Source organism: Alternaria arbusti, assembly GCF_024043155.1.
Source record: "Alternaria arbusti strain BMP 1465 chromosome Unknown scaffold_1, whole genome shotgun sequence".
In the NCBI taxonomy this organism is placed as follows: domain Eukaryota; kingdom Fungi; phylum Ascomycota; class Dothideomycetes; order Pleosporales; family Pleosporaceae; genus Alternaria; species Alternaria arbusti.
In genome coordinates, this window is record NW_026249941.1 from 681,083 (window position 1) to 695,513 (window position 14,431).

Here is a 14,431-nt window from a genome sequence, read left to right on the forward strand (position 1 = left end):
GCCTCTCAAGTGCTGAGCGGGTACCCAACCAAACTTCTCTCTTCACCCCGATACTCACACGTGTTACTCGCTAGTACTCGTTTGATATCACAGCACATCTTGGACATCACATCGCATCCCGTCGCTGTACCACAACCACCGGCGCATCCCGTCGGCAACGCTCGCTACCTGTCATCTCCGCCGTCACATCGCACTCAAGATGCGCACCACCATGCGAGCACTCACTGCTCTGGCCTCGGTCGCCCTCATTGCCCCTGCCGCCGCTCAGACATGGTCCAACTGCAACCCCACACTACGAAGCGACTGTCCTCCAGATTCGGCTCTCGGAAGGACCGTCAACATCGACTTCTCGTCTGAATCTGAGAGTTTCACACCCCAAGGCAACCCCACATACGGCGACGATGGCGTGTCTTTCACCATAAGACAGTCCGGCGATGCACCTCAGCTTACTTCGCTGTGGTACATCATGTTCGGAAAGGTGGACATTGAGGTTCAAGCCGCACCCGGCGCGGGTATCGTCAGCAGTTTCGTACTGCAATCCGACACTTTGGACGAAATCGACTGGGAGTGGCTCGGAGCAGACCCCGACGAGGTTCAGAGCAACTACTTCGGCAAGGGACAAACCACAGACTACAACCGTGGTGCTTTCCACGACGACCCGGGCAGCCAGTCAGGCTTCAAGAAGTACACCATCGAATGGACTCCAGAACAGATCGTATGGCAGATTAATGACGTGACTGTCCGCACTCTGGAGCCTGCCAACGCCAACAACCAGTACCCCCAGACCCCCATGCAGATCAAGTTCGGTGCATGGAGCGGTGGTGACTCCGCCAACCCTGCAGGTACCATCTCTTGGGCCCGTGGACCTACCGACTACTCTCAAGGCCCCTTCAGCATGAAGGTCAAGTCTCTCATGGTTCAGGACTACTCCACCGGTACTCAATACGTCTATGGCGATCAATCTGGCACCTCGGGATCTATCAAGTCTGTTGGAGGTACCGTCTTCTCTGGCGGTAACGCTCCCATCGCAGACGCACCCGCCATCACTGCGACTGCCACCGGACAGCCTCTGCCCTTCACTCCTCACCAGACCTCCGACTACACACGTCCCAGCGTCTACCCCTGGATCCCCGACCCGTCGGCGACTCCCACTGCGCAGCCTACGTTTGCGAACTACCCCGGGCTCCCGAGCGGGTGGACCGTTTCGGATTCCGGAAAGGTTGTTCCACCCAGCTCAGCCACTGTCAGTAAGCCTTTTTCGAGCCCCTGTCTACTTTAGTGACGAAATGCTAACAATCACCTGTAGATGTTCCCTCAAGGTTCCTATACCTCATCGCCGCAAGCTTTGCCTACGGGTTCATCCGACAATGGGCCTAAGACAGTCACCGGATACGACGATCGCGGCTTCACCACTATCCGTACGATATACCCTGCCACAACCCCAGCGCCGACTGCCAACGGCCTGGAGAACAATGCTGCTAAGGACGCCGTCCCTGCTGCGCCTGCACAAGGCGCGTCGTGGAAGCTCATGGTCTCCTCCATACTTCCATGGGCCATCGTCCTAATCCACATCCCCGGATGTGTCGGCCTCTAGGCGGGCTGGACCAACTTATAGGATACGATGGTCTTCGGTCCAGCGTTCTACACCGTAGCCGTTGGCATCGTCGCGATGAGTGCATGTGTCAGGAAATGTTTTACAAAAGGATATGTCGGTTTCAAAGTCTCGATCAAGTTATGGGCTGCACCTTGGCCAGCTGCCACTTGGAAGTTGAGCTACCAGAACAAAGGCTCCAAAGGGAGTAGGAGGGAATATATTGGTTTTTGGAACCGGCTTCGGCTATTGTTTGGATATTGAATTGCATAGCGTTGGGTTGGGTTAGTTGTTGTATAACATCAGCATGGCATTGCATGGGTGGAGTTTAGATACGGGCTCAGGCTCTTTTGGACGTTAGACTAATGACGACTATGTCGTAATGTAATGAATCCTACATCAGTACATCATCACAAAATGTTTCTTCACTGTAATCATGTTCCCGAAGTCAAATACGCAAAAGGTTGCTTTACGAAAGTCTGACTCGAGGCGAAGGACCCTATGGCGTCCATCACAGCATGCGATCCGACTTTGGGAGAACATCTACGTCTTCGCACCAACGACTATCGCTAGCGGCCCTCGTGATCAAGTATCTGCATATAAATACCTCTCACTTCACTTTCTTCTTTTCTACATCGTCACTTCCAACGTTTATCGACAAAAAACAACGCTCTGCCAATGCTATGTCCTGCTGTCCTCCCTGAGCGGATCATCACAATGAAATCAAGCAGAATCGATGACTTCTGCGGTCTGGAATTCTCGCGTCGTTCCAAAAACAGGCCAATGATGTGAAAATGTGGTATCGGACCTTCTGCTTCGACTTTCTCCAAAGTTTGACAGTTTTCGGAAGAGCATTGCGCTACGCGGATGAGCAGTTCAAGTGGAAAAAGCGCAAAGTTGATGTTGTGGACTTGCGCGAAATAAACGCAGGCGCTTAGTATGTCCAAGGACTTCGCCTCCTCAAGGTATAAAAAGGGCCTCGACGTTTTCTTCTCTGCTACTCTTCATCCCACTTGAAAGGGCGCTCTACAACAAAAAGCAATCGCATCGACGGATGACTGGCGCTGTCTTTCTCTTCAAAAACACAAGTGCATCACCCAAGCCTCTTCTTGACACCTTGCTGTCTTCCATGTTTTCAAAAGATCTTTCGCGCAAGTGTTATGGGCTGTTCTCAGTCCACAAACACGAAAGACAGCACAAACCGATCAAATGTTCATTAAGACATTGGAAAACGATCTATTGAGCTGCGGAGTAGAAAAAGACGTCGATTTCTTCCGGATGTGCGTCGCCTACACGTATACAAGCGCTACCTGCATAGCATCTTCCGCGATTTGGCTGTCGCGTATAAAACCCGGCAGCTCAGCATCTCCGTTACCCCCGAAGACACATACTTCGATTCTCAAAATAAAGTTCGTAAACCGCAACCGCATGTTTGGCACTGCGGTCTAACCTACTGCAACCATATGTCTCCTCCTGCCGCTCTTGTCGTTGTAAAACGAGCAAAGATGTGGTCATGTGCTGTCCATAAGCTGCTGGGTATCTCACTCATACCAGAGAGGTCAAAATCTCATGCGAGTTTCATCGCGATGCAGGGTGCGTGGTTCGCGTTTCTTCGCCAACACATGTACCATACCATTCTTCTTTCGAGAAGCATGCAATGGTAACCAAAGACGGTGAATCAAAAACCATCTATGAGCTATGCAAACGCTCGTAGGCTACACACATATAAACAATGTCGTCTGCCGGATCATGCTCTCCTTCTTTAGCTATATCTCGGATCTCCAATACTAAAAATGGCGCACGGTACATACATGTCTGCGGGCGCTCTGGTTTCAAAATTAGACCAATTTCGTCACATGTGTTCGTTCCTTCCGCCGAAGTTTCTACCGCGAGCCCTATCAAAGTCCTTCTTTGCAGACCACACTTCGACTTATCGGTTCTTGTGAACCATGATATAGCTCCCAGAAACAAAGAGAACAAGGCTCATGCCTTTGCCCGTTTTGCCTTCCCGGGACGATCAAAACGACTCTATGTCAAGAACTATGTTGCCCGCCGTCCTGGTTCTGGTAGTGGAGACTACCGTAGTGTAGCCATATATAAAACCTCTTTTCTACTCCTCAGTCTTCTCTTCTCTACTTGTGCCTTCAAATTGGCAACTCCAAAATAAAACAACTGAGGACGACATGAGCTTGTCTGCGGTTGGGTTCTTTCGAAAAGACATCAAATGTGCTTAATGTCCGGTGTTGTGCGCCTCCTTTCCAATCTTCGAAACTACCTACCGTCTGCCCAGAGCACCAAAAGCCAAGTCTCAATACTATTCATCACTCAAAACGGGCCATGAGAAACGAATGGGTCTTCTTCTCTGTTTCTGAAAGTTTGGGGAGACACCAACATGAGCTTGTGTCGACACAGTCGCAGTCATTAGAGAATCAACATGAAACCGTTCACCGAAAAGAGATTACTGAAACTGGGATGTTGCTGTGTGTTCTGGGTCGTAGTATCAATATCTCAGCCTAAAGCCGCTCGCCCCACACAAGATGCTCAAGAACTGCTTCGAAGTATAAAACGGACTTGTCCAAGCCGTATAATTGCCCAAAAGACCAAATCGCTGTTCCAAAATCCGAATGAGCCCTCCGCATGTTCGGGGTGGAAAGACGAGAAATGAATTCGCGCCAACGGTGCCTAATGTGCTGCTTTACACGGGAGATATTCCGTATCTTTCTGAACCATGTTTTGATATGTAGTTGTTGTTCTCCTTTGACCAAAGATGTCTCCCCAGGTTAGTCATGGCTCTGCCTTTTCTAACTCATCGGTTGATCAACTCACACTGCGAGGGCGAACCTACAAAGAGTGAGGGAGTGGATGTGTTCATCAAGAAAAACCCAAAAGTTGAAAGACTTGAAATAATGGAAGGCCAACAACGCCGAAATAGACTTTTTTGTTTTTGAAAATGCTAGTATACAGAAAGAAGAAGACCACCTCCAACCTGTTCATGCAGCAAACCCCAATACCATGTCATTACCCTCCCATCCCATCCCAAAGAGGAAGAAAAGGAAGCGCAAAATCAAGATCTCGGCCATGCATATCACGAACTGAAATTATTCCACCATGTACAAACCCGACTCCACCCAGAAGAGTAAACACATCTCCGTTTTGACTTTGACGCATCTCTCAGGTCTCGTCTCTTGAATCTTCTTGAATCCACGTCTAACCACCACGGCCGCCGTAGGGCTGGTGCCTGAAGCCACCACCACCGCGGTGACCTCCACCACGGTAGTTCGCACCCCTGACACCAGCGTTCTTGGGTCCAGTGGGAGCGTTGATAGGAGCCTGACCACCACCAGCAGGGGGCTGGCTGGAGCCCTGGCGAGAGCGGTTGTTCCTAAAGCCGCCGCGGCCACCACCGGGACCGGAAGGAATGTTAGGCTGAGGCGCGTCTTCGTACATACCGTCCCAGCTCTGAGGGCCGCCCTGGGGGTTACCGAAGCCGGCGGGGCCGGAGAGTTGCTGCTGGCGGCGAGCCTGTTGTTGTTCGTATTTCTGCTGTTCGAAAGCGAGTTGATCTTGAGCGGTGTAAGCTGGGCGTGCACCGGCACTCTGGCCACCTTGAGGATTCATCATACCCGGACCACCTTGACCTCCTGGGCCTCCTCCACCTTGCATCTGTGCCATTTGCATCTGCTGCATTTGCTGCATCTGCATCGGGTTCATACCACCTGGGCCACCCATCATTTGAGGGTTCGGGGAGCCGTTGCCGCGGTTCATACCTTGGTTCATCATCTGCTGTTGCATCTGCTGCATTTGCATCGGGTTCATGCCGCCCATTGCAGCCATGGGGTTACCGGGCATACCACCGCCGGCTTGCTGCTGAGCAAGGGTTTGCTGCATGGACTGGAAGTACTGTTGCATTCGCTGCCAGTACTGAGCCATCATAGCAGGAGACATGGCGCTGTTGCCGCCTTGGCCTTGCATGTTTCCGCCGCCGTTGTCGTAGTTGTTGCCGCCACCTTGATTACCGTTACCGCCATCGTTGAACTTGTTGAACTTGTTGTTGCGACCGAACTTCTTGTTTCCATCGCCGCCATCGTCGTCGCGCATGTTGCCACGGGGTTGAGCGCGCTTAACCTCGATCTGTTTGCCGAGGATCTGGAGGGGCCCACGTAGGGTGGCGTCTACGGCTGCGTCGCCATCGAATGTAACGAAACCGAAACCACGGGGTCGACCGGTCTCCTTGTCCATCATGAGTGTGGCATCGACAACGCGACCGAATTGCTTGAAGAAGTTGGTGAAGTCTTCCTCGGTTGCTTCTTGGCTCACACCACCGACGAAAATCTTGCTGGTGCGTTCCTGCTCCTCACGTGGGATAGCACGCTTGGGGTCAATCTGCATGGTATTAGCTGATAGCTCGTTGTCGATTGGAGCAGACATACAATCTTGCCGTCGAGGTAGTGTTCCTTAACCATGACGATGTTGACGCACTTCGGGTCCTTGAACGTAAGGAAACCGAATCCTCTCGAGCGTCCAGTGGCAGCATCCCGCATTACGGTGCATTCACTGACTTCGCCAAATTGTGAGAAGTAACCCTTGAGTGAATCTGTTGTGGGGATTTAGTAAGTCCCTACGTTTGAGCGTATAGTTTTGTAGTAAGACTGGGGTATGCCTTGCTCTACTAATGTGTCATCACGTACCTTCTGTTGTCTCCCAGTTCAGACCGCCAATGAACATTTTACTATGGTTGAAGTTAGCATGATGTTGCTCCATATCATCAACTCCAGGGAGAGCAGGCGAGATTGATGAGGCGCATCATAGAGCATCCGTAGGTATATAGTTGGGTGGCCTTTGACGTGAAGGCTGGCGTTGGCCGTCATCATGATGCCGTCGAAACCATATTGGTAAGACTAAAGATGCAGAAAGTCGCAAGTACAGCATCCTCGCATACAGTCCACCGTATCTCCAGTTGTCATCCTTGGCGAGATATAGCAGGACACAATCTCAGTAGATGAGTGATTGGTGTAGGCTGGCGTCGCAGTCTTTGTCGAGTTGATCGCACTGCACCGCTGATTGTTGTTCGCCAGCGGGGCTATCGAAAGTGATTTCGCAAGTTGCAGTGTCGAGAAGTTCGAATTCCATAGCTTGTCGTGGTTGATTGATGACCGACAGGAACATGTATGTTGGTATCGTGAGGTTCCCTTGCCGCTCGCGAGGAAGACCGCAGCCGCTGACGAATGGCTAAGCGACACCAACTCCTGCGCCGCATCCGACCCTGGACGTGTCGACTTCGTGGCGTACACCAATCATATCGACCAAGAACGCACTCCACGTACTCATGTCCAAGTTTCGAGGTGCAAAAGTAGCCCTTGCAAAGGCACAGTTTGATTCGGATGAAACGTCTGTGTTCTGCTATGAATTCGAGTGTGGAAGTCTCAGACTATCTCACGACTCGGTAGCTATCCTCTGCTTGCGTTGCTGGTACGCGCTATCAAGTACCTAGGTATATATCGACATGAGGCGCTGCCAAAGTTCGGGCAAGCCGCGATAGTCCCTGCGTGAGGCGCGTTGATGGTTGCTCTGAGTATCGCTGAGCGGTTGACTTGTGTCTTCCAGCTTCTTCTAACAACCAACACTGGTGGCCCATTCCGCCATGCATCGAACGCCTCGCCAATGGGCGATGTGGACCACAATCTTTCGCAAGGTGTCTAGCTCCTCGACCTTCATCCCAGACTCTGCGCCAATCATGACCCCAGGTGCTTTTGAATGTAAGACACACACCGTGTCCAAAGCTTGTTCCTTGATTGTACATGCAAAGTGTCATACGAGAGCTGGTATCGCTCATGGTGTCTGATGCTCCAGCAGAATGTCTTATGCGGTCGTTGATGACTTTGGTCCTGGTAACAATATGTCCTCGGCGGATGCCCTTACACAGGGAATATGTGCTCTTTTACCTTGTGATGCGCCTCTGATAGATGGGAATCATGTTAGACATTGCACGACTTACCCATCTTCTTTCACGTTGATTGGCCCATAGTTGTCATCGTCCATGGGCGCATTGTCGTACGACTGCTCGCCGCCAGCGTTGTAACCGGATTGGTCCATGTGCGAGTCGCCGTCTGCCGCGCCTTGGGCTGGCCATGCGGGCGCGCTATCTTGACCGTTGTTCTGTGCAGTATCCTGAGGAGGCGCGCTTACGGGCTCGGCTGGAGTAGGCTCAGGTTCGGTCTTGGGGGCTGGTGCGGGTGCGGCAGCCGCAGGCTTCTGTGTGGGCTCATCATCGTAGCTGGTGGACCGTTAGCAAGTGTCGCATTACGCGCGCAAAGCTAAGTCGCGCTGGAAATACTGACAGATCGTCGAAGATGTCGTCTTCGTAGTTCTCATCGGCCATGGTGTAGTCTTGAAGAAGAGCTTCCTAAAAGGTATATCGGAAACGAGGGAGGAGCAAGCGCGCGAAAGTAGAGTCGCGATTAGTGGGGCGGGACTGTCGGGTTATTTAGAAGGAAGGGAGGTGATAGAAGGAAGAGTCTGTCGCCGGAGTGAGGAGATGAGAGCAGAGCAATGGGCAGGCGCGCTAGCATCGGGCTTGGCGTGGAAGGCGCGACGGATACATGCACGAGCCCTACGACATACCCAGTACAGCCATGTTGTATAGAATAGCTGTACTATTGATGGTGCGGTGATTCAAGAACAGGCTGTTATCTTGGGGATATCCAGAGTTCTTCCTTACGGCACAAAACCTACAGGCTCCTTCGTACTTTCCGGGTCGAGCGATTCGGAGCTCAGGTTCGCAGCGGGGCCGCCTCGAGGCACGGAACAAGCATTCACATATTCCAACATGGCGTCGAAGAAACAGCAGCAGGTTTGTCCACTCAGTTGTACGCGCAATCTGTGTGTTTGCTAACAAGTCGCCAGGAAATGGTCCAGGTCGGTGTGTGCCCATCCAAGTCACAGAGAGCGTCATAGTATCCGGGGTAGCTAACATATCGCTTCCCTGCATACAGACCGATCCTCGTACGTTGCACACTGCAGTCGCATACCCGTTTTGATTGCTGATATTCCATGCGCAGCTCTGGCTCTCCTTTCTGGCGAACGACGTCCAATTCCGCTTCCTCGCCGCCGCCGAACAAGAAGGTCATCGGCGCATCCTATTCCCATGCCGACATACTCAACTTCAGCTCTTTGTACGTTGCTTTGTATGCTATTAATGGCCTGTAGCTGATAGTCACAGGAGCGTTTCCGGTTCCAACTCACGACCTCGAACCCCGCCATCGGCAACCCACAGTCGCGAGTCAAGCGCTGCACCGAGCCGGTCTAGCAAGACCATATCGCCCCGTCCTGCGCGAGCCACGTACAGCTACTTCCTCAATGACACACATCAAGACTGGAACGAGGGGGACGAAGACGATGCCGACAACATGTTTGAGGATGACGAAGACGAGTTTGGGCTCCCGAGCATCGCAAACATGCGGAGGAAGGGCCGGCGGAAACAGCCATCCAAGACGAAGGAAACCGCCGGGCACGTCAGCAGGGAAAGTCTGGGCTCAACGGCGTGGCGTGGTATAGACAGTGGTGATATTGCAGAGGAGCGAGGCATACCCAACTACCCGACCGCAAAGAAGATTGAAGGGAAGATCTTACGGCCGCAGTACCAGGAAATTCTTCGAGATCCCGCAAACTCTCTGCATCTCATTTCGCATCCTAGTCTACCCCCGAATGCCTCAGCGAAGCAGGTCGAAGAGCACTCCGCGCGCACAACAAGGATCAACAAGTTCAAGAGGATACTGCAGGCGAGCACCATATCGCTATCAGACCTTCGCGACTCAGCCTGGTCAGGAGTCCCGTCTGAAGTACGCGCAATGACATGGCAGATCTTGTTGGGATACCTGCCAACTAGCAGCGAGCGGAGGGTCGCGACACTCGAGCGCAAACGGAAAGAGTATCTGGAGGGAGTGCGACAGGCCTTTGAACGAGGTACATCTGGTAGTGCTAGCGCCGTAGCATCTGGAATGGCAGGCGGCGCTGGCTATCCTTCAACAAACCGTGGACGAGGACGTGGCTTGGACGAAGCTATATGGCATCAGATCAGCATCGACGTGCCTCGGACGAACCCCCATCTCGAGCTCTACAGCTACGAAGCGACGCAACGGTCTCTCGAGCGAATACTATACGTGTGGGCGATACGGCACCCTGCGTCAGGATATGTCCAGGGCATCAATGACTTGGTGACCCCATTTTGGCAGGTCTTCTTGGGCGCCTACATTTCAGATCCGGATATTGAATTTGGCATGGATCCTGGACAGTTACCAAAGCAAGTTTTGGACGCCGTTGAAGCGGACTCCTTTTGGTGCCTTACCAAACTCCTTGATGGGATTCAAGACAACTACATTGCGCATCAACCAGGGATCCAAAGACAAGTGGCTAGTCTTAGAGATCTCACAACGCGCATCGATGATCAACTGGCGAAGCATCTCCAAAATGAGGGTGTAGAGTTTATACAGTTCAGCTTCCGATGGATGAACTGTCTTCTGATGCGCGAGATATCTGTAAAGAATACGATACGGATGTGGGATACATACCTGGTAAGCTACGTAGCCACACTCTTAAGTGCATCACTAACATTGTCTAGGCCGAAGAGGATGGGTTTTCGTCATTCCACCTCTACGTATGCGCTGCGTTCCTCGTAAAGTGGTCCGATCAGCTACGAAAGATGGACTTTCAAGAGGTCATGATGTTTCTGCAATCATTGCCAACGCGTCAGTGGACCGAAAAGGACATTGAACTATTGTTAAGTGAAGCCTTCATTTGGCAAAGCCTATTCAAAGGCAGTGGCGCGCATTTGAAGAACACAGGCTCAAGAGGAAGTGGCGTAGGGATGGGACCCGACTTCTGAATCAATTGCTGCAGCACAGTAGGTATTGCAATACCAAAGCACGTACGCAGCGCCTACACGAGTTGTCGTCTAACGAGGTGAATCAAGGAGAGTGAACTCCTGACTAAAGACAGCAATCAAGCTCGCGCTTCAACGTATTGGCAAGAATGCCCTTTCCGTTGTCCGAGTCGCGGTCGTCACTTCCGCCTCGTCAGTTACCGAGCGGCAGTTACCCCGCCCTTTACCCCACCATACGTCACACAGCTTCAGCAGTGTATCCAGATGGTGTTCAAAAGATCGACAAGTATTTCTACATCGTGGTTTCTCTAGAGTGAACTCATCAGCAAGCCCTCGAAGTTGTCACCTTCTGGACCGTTCCATATATACTTGACACTGCTATGGTACCATCGCGTCCTCCATTCCAGGATCTCCCACTCGACAAAAATGGTCCACCCGGAAACGCATGGGGCCTGTACGGCCCAAACGACGAGCTCGGCGCTCTAAACATGATTACACCATCAGCCGTCAAAGCAGCGGCCCGGGAGATACAAACCGGTGACCGGGTCTCACTTGACTGGTATCTCAACTTACCATCCCATCCATCCTTCAACCGTCCATCTTTCTCCTGGAAGATGAAGAACAAAGAACATCTAGATGGCGCGAAGAGAACCGTCAACGACGACCATCTGGATTTCAACACGCAGGGAAGTAGTCAGTGGGACGGCTTCCGCCACTACGGTTACCAGAGTGCAAAGAAGTACTACGGCGGGCGCTCACAGCAAGATCTCGAGTCCTCGGAAGTCATTGGCATCGATCGCGTGGCCAACTCTGGCGGCATCACAGCTCGGGGTATCATTTTAGATTATCCGCGGTATCTTGAAAAGAAAGGCAAGAAAGAAGTGTACGCGCTCGAAGCCAACAGCATCACGGCGGAGGAACTAAAAGACATGGTGCAAGAAACAGGTGTAAAGACGCGAGAAGGCGATCTGCTACTCTTACGAACAGGATTCACGCGTGATTACGCCAAGCTAGGCGAGGAAGAAAGACGGGCGATAAAAGACAAGCCACCGACGTTCTTGGGCGTACAGTCGGATAAGAACACGCTACAATGGATTTGGGAAAACGGGTTCGTTGCTGTTGGTAAGCATCCGCTCGTCTTACCTCATCTGATCTTCTCATGATCCAACGTCTCCTTGGCTTTTTCTCAAACACCTCCAACCACAACTCAAAGTACGCTCTCTAAAGATTCCGCAGCATCCGACGCGCCGTCGTTCGAAATGTCTCCGCTCGTAGGCCCACACAGCGCCCCAGGTGGTATCAACGCGGGTGAAACCTGGGAAAACGAGATGCAGGGCGGTGGCTTAGTACATCAATGGCTTTTGGGTGGATGGGGTGTCATGATAGGTGAGATGTGGGATTTGGAGCGGTTATGTGAGAAGAGTAAAGAGTTGGGCCGGAGTACTTGCTTTGTTAGTAGTGTGCCGTTGAAGGTAACGTCTTGCCAAGTTGCTGATACTGAGACATGAGCTGACTATTGCGTAGGTACCAGGTGGTGTTGCGAGTCCGCCGAATGCCGTTGCTATCTTTTAGCTGGGAGACGCTTCTCGTGGCACTTGGCATTGGAAAGAGGCGCCATGCAGATGAGAAGACGGGAATGCGCTGATATGGTGTTGTAGTATCAGTCTCGGGTGATAGAGTAATACGAGATACGACGTGCCAAGTCGGTGCTTACGCTCATCTCCTCTCCGCGCGGAGTTCTCTCCAGTGGCCAGCACACGAAACTGTCAGGAGTTCGTCATCGCGACCCTTGACGGGCCGAACTCTGCCGTACAAACAATCAATGCAGACGACTTCGCAATACTCCCCCATATCCTTCACGTCCATATTCATGACACTTCCTCCACGAACAACCACTCATTCCTTCACACCTCCACCCCAGACACATCTATTTTTACCCTAGCAAGCCCTACGCATGCAAACCATAAAATGCGGGGAACCCATGTCCCCGAAACCGGGTAAGCAGTATATTGCGCCAAGGCTGTTTGTACTTCATTTCCTCCTGCCACCCAACATCATCTCGATGGCTTGGAAAAGCCTATCGCTTTGACCACCACCGCCATCGCAGCCGTTTCACCCGCTTCTCCCTCAACGTCATCATGCTCATTTGCTGTTTTTGGTAGATCAGCCCCGTCAATTTGCTCAGCACGTGGAGGGAGCATTTGTGGCGTTTGTACTCGCGCCAAATATATAGATTTGGTATGTGTGGGATTGAGTTCGCATGTAAGCCGTAGTAGTGAAGCTGTCTGTCGGCGTATATGCGACGGCGACGGCTGAGGATCTTCGTGGACCGTGTTCCCCGGTGAAGCTTTTGGTGGGTGTTTGAGTGGATTGCGGTGTATATATTACCTCGTGTACGCCCGTGTTCATCTACATTCTTTGCAGCAATTACACATCCCTTCCATCGCTCGTACAGATCATCAAGCCTCCAACATCATCATCAAAATGAAGTCTTTCGTCCTCATCGCCGTCCTTGCCGCTTTCGTTGCGGCATCTCCTGTCGTACCTGCTCAAATTTGCACAAAGATCTGTCTCTTTGAAGAGCCAGACTGCCCAGGTGGGGTATGTTATCAACTTGCCACATTTGATATGAGTATTGTGCTAACGTGGAACAGGTGGCTGTCAAGTCTGGTGTAAGTATCTACTACACATGTGCTCTTCGATTGGCGAGGCTGGTATGTGAGCTAACGTGATGTAGGAATGCTGGTCCTGCTGCACCAGAGAATAGAGTGCACTTTTGACTCAGATTGGGGCTTTGCTTAGCTCGGGCAGATTGCGGGGGTGGCCTTGATGCACTGCTTAGAGAACATTTGGATGGAGATTCGTGGGATCTGGACTATCATTTGATGAAATTACGGAACGCATGGAAGGCGGAATAGATATGATGTCACACGACGAACATTGTCTTCCAATCAATACAATGCCAGAACCTTCGCATCCATGACCTTTGGTTTCCAACTGCTGCCTTCTTGCACCTTGAGTCATTATATTCCCGATGTTCATACGCTGATTGTAAATGGTCACATTGTCGCTGTTCCCGCCTACCCACTCTCTACACTACTATGCCACGCTGTTCCGAAGTCTGATCTTTCTCTGAGCTCTTACTGACCTAGTGGTAGCTACGCGTTGTGTTACTGGCCAAGCTCCCGCTGAGTACATCCTTTTGTTTGTTGGTCGCATTTTCCGTTTTCGAGTTAGATTCATAGCGATGTTTGCAGTGGACGTCAGCCATAAGCTGAGAAGTCGCACAAACAGGTGCGTTCTTGCGAGTCTAGAGCCTGCCTTCTCATGCCATCCTCTTCCGAGTAATTCCATTTGTGGTGGCGTTGGGCGCCTTTTTGGTAGCGATTATGTATATATCCTTACATGTGTCCCCTTGATTTCAGTCCTCATCTTTCACTCTCGTACACAAGCAACTTCAGTATCATACCATCAACATGAAGACCTCCGTCGCCATCACTCTGCTCGCCGCCCTTTTAGGTGCTGCTCTTGCTACCCCAGCACCCAGGATTTGCGATCGCAGATGCGAGGCCGGGCCGCCTACCAACTGTGGTGAGGGATGGGTATGTGAATTCGTCTCTAATACAAGAGTGACTGTGTACTAACTTGTGTCAGGAACCTGCACAGCTTGGTGTAAGTACACGTCGCTCTTCCGGCTTGAAGCGATGCTGAAGGGAACCGAGCTGACTTGTGTAGACTTGCTGGGCTTGCTGCCGTATTTGAGACTTGATATCGGGATCTGGACGTCGATAGCGATCTCAAACCGACTTCAGGTGGAAATGGGATGCGGATAAGAACAACGACGGTGTTGGGATCCTTGGCCGGAGACTTGCGAGTTGAAGAAGACGGCGACGACCTTTGGGCACATGTCAAGACATTATCTAGGTAGCGTATAGTCCAAAGAAAGAAGTCTTCTCTGTCGC

General features: G+C 51.7%; 4 protein-coding genes across 4 annotated transcripts; 3 read left to right on the forward strand and 1 right to left on the reverse strand.

The window, feature by feature from the left end:
• Positions 1 to 211: 211 nt before the first annotated feature.
• J4E86_000256 (uncharacterized protein) lies at positions 212 to 1,594 on the forward strand (the record flags this gene model as incomplete). The annotated part of the gene is made up of 2 exons (XM_051440831.1): positions 212 to 1,243; positions 1,307 to 1,594. The coding sequence occupies 2 exons, from the start codon at positions 212 to 214 to the stop codon at positions 1,592 to 1,594; spliced, it is 1,320 nt and encodes a 439-aa protein (XP_051307002.1).
• Positions 1,595 to 4,798: 3,204 nt separating this feature from the next.
• J4E86_000257 (uncharacterized protein) lies at positions 4,799 to 7,970 on the reverse strand (the record flags this gene model as incomplete). The annotated part of the gene is made up of 5 exons (XM_051440832.1): positions 4,799 to 5,974; positions 6,022 to 6,185; positions 6,280 to 6,320; positions 7,587 to 7,865; positions 7,930 to 7,970. The coding sequence occupies 5 exons, from the start codon at positions 7,968 to 7,970 to the stop codon at positions 4,799 to 4,801; spliced, it is 1,701 nt and encodes a 566-aa protein (XP_051307003.1).
• A 447-nt stretch (positions 7,971 to 8,417) lies between these two features.
• On the forward strand, positions 8,418 to 10,472 carry J4E86_000258 (uncharacterized protein; the record flags this gene model as incomplete). The annotated part of the gene is made up of 6 exons (XM_051440833.1): positions 8,418 to 8,441; positions 8,495 to 8,510; positions 8,584 to 8,593; positions 8,650 to 8,763; positions 8,811 to 10,161; positions 10,209 to 10,472. 6 exons carry the CDS (start codon positions 8,418 to 8,420, stop codon positions 10,470 to 10,472), a joined length of 1,779 nt encoding a protein of 592 aa, XP_051307004.1.
• A 377-nt stretch (positions 10,473 to 10,849) lies between these two features.
• On the forward strand, positions 10,850 to 12,041 carry J4E86_000259 (uncharacterized protein; the record flags this gene model as incomplete). The annotated part of the gene is made up of 3 exons (XM_051440834.1): positions 10,850 to 11,591; positions 11,706 to 11,941; positions 11,994 to 12,041. The coding sequence occupies 3 exons, from the start codon at positions 10,850 to 10,852 to the stop codon at positions 12,039 to 12,041; spliced, it is 1,026 nt and encodes a 341-aa protein (XP_051307005.1).
• Between the last annotated feature and the right edge of the window lie 2,390 nt (positions 12,042 to 14,431).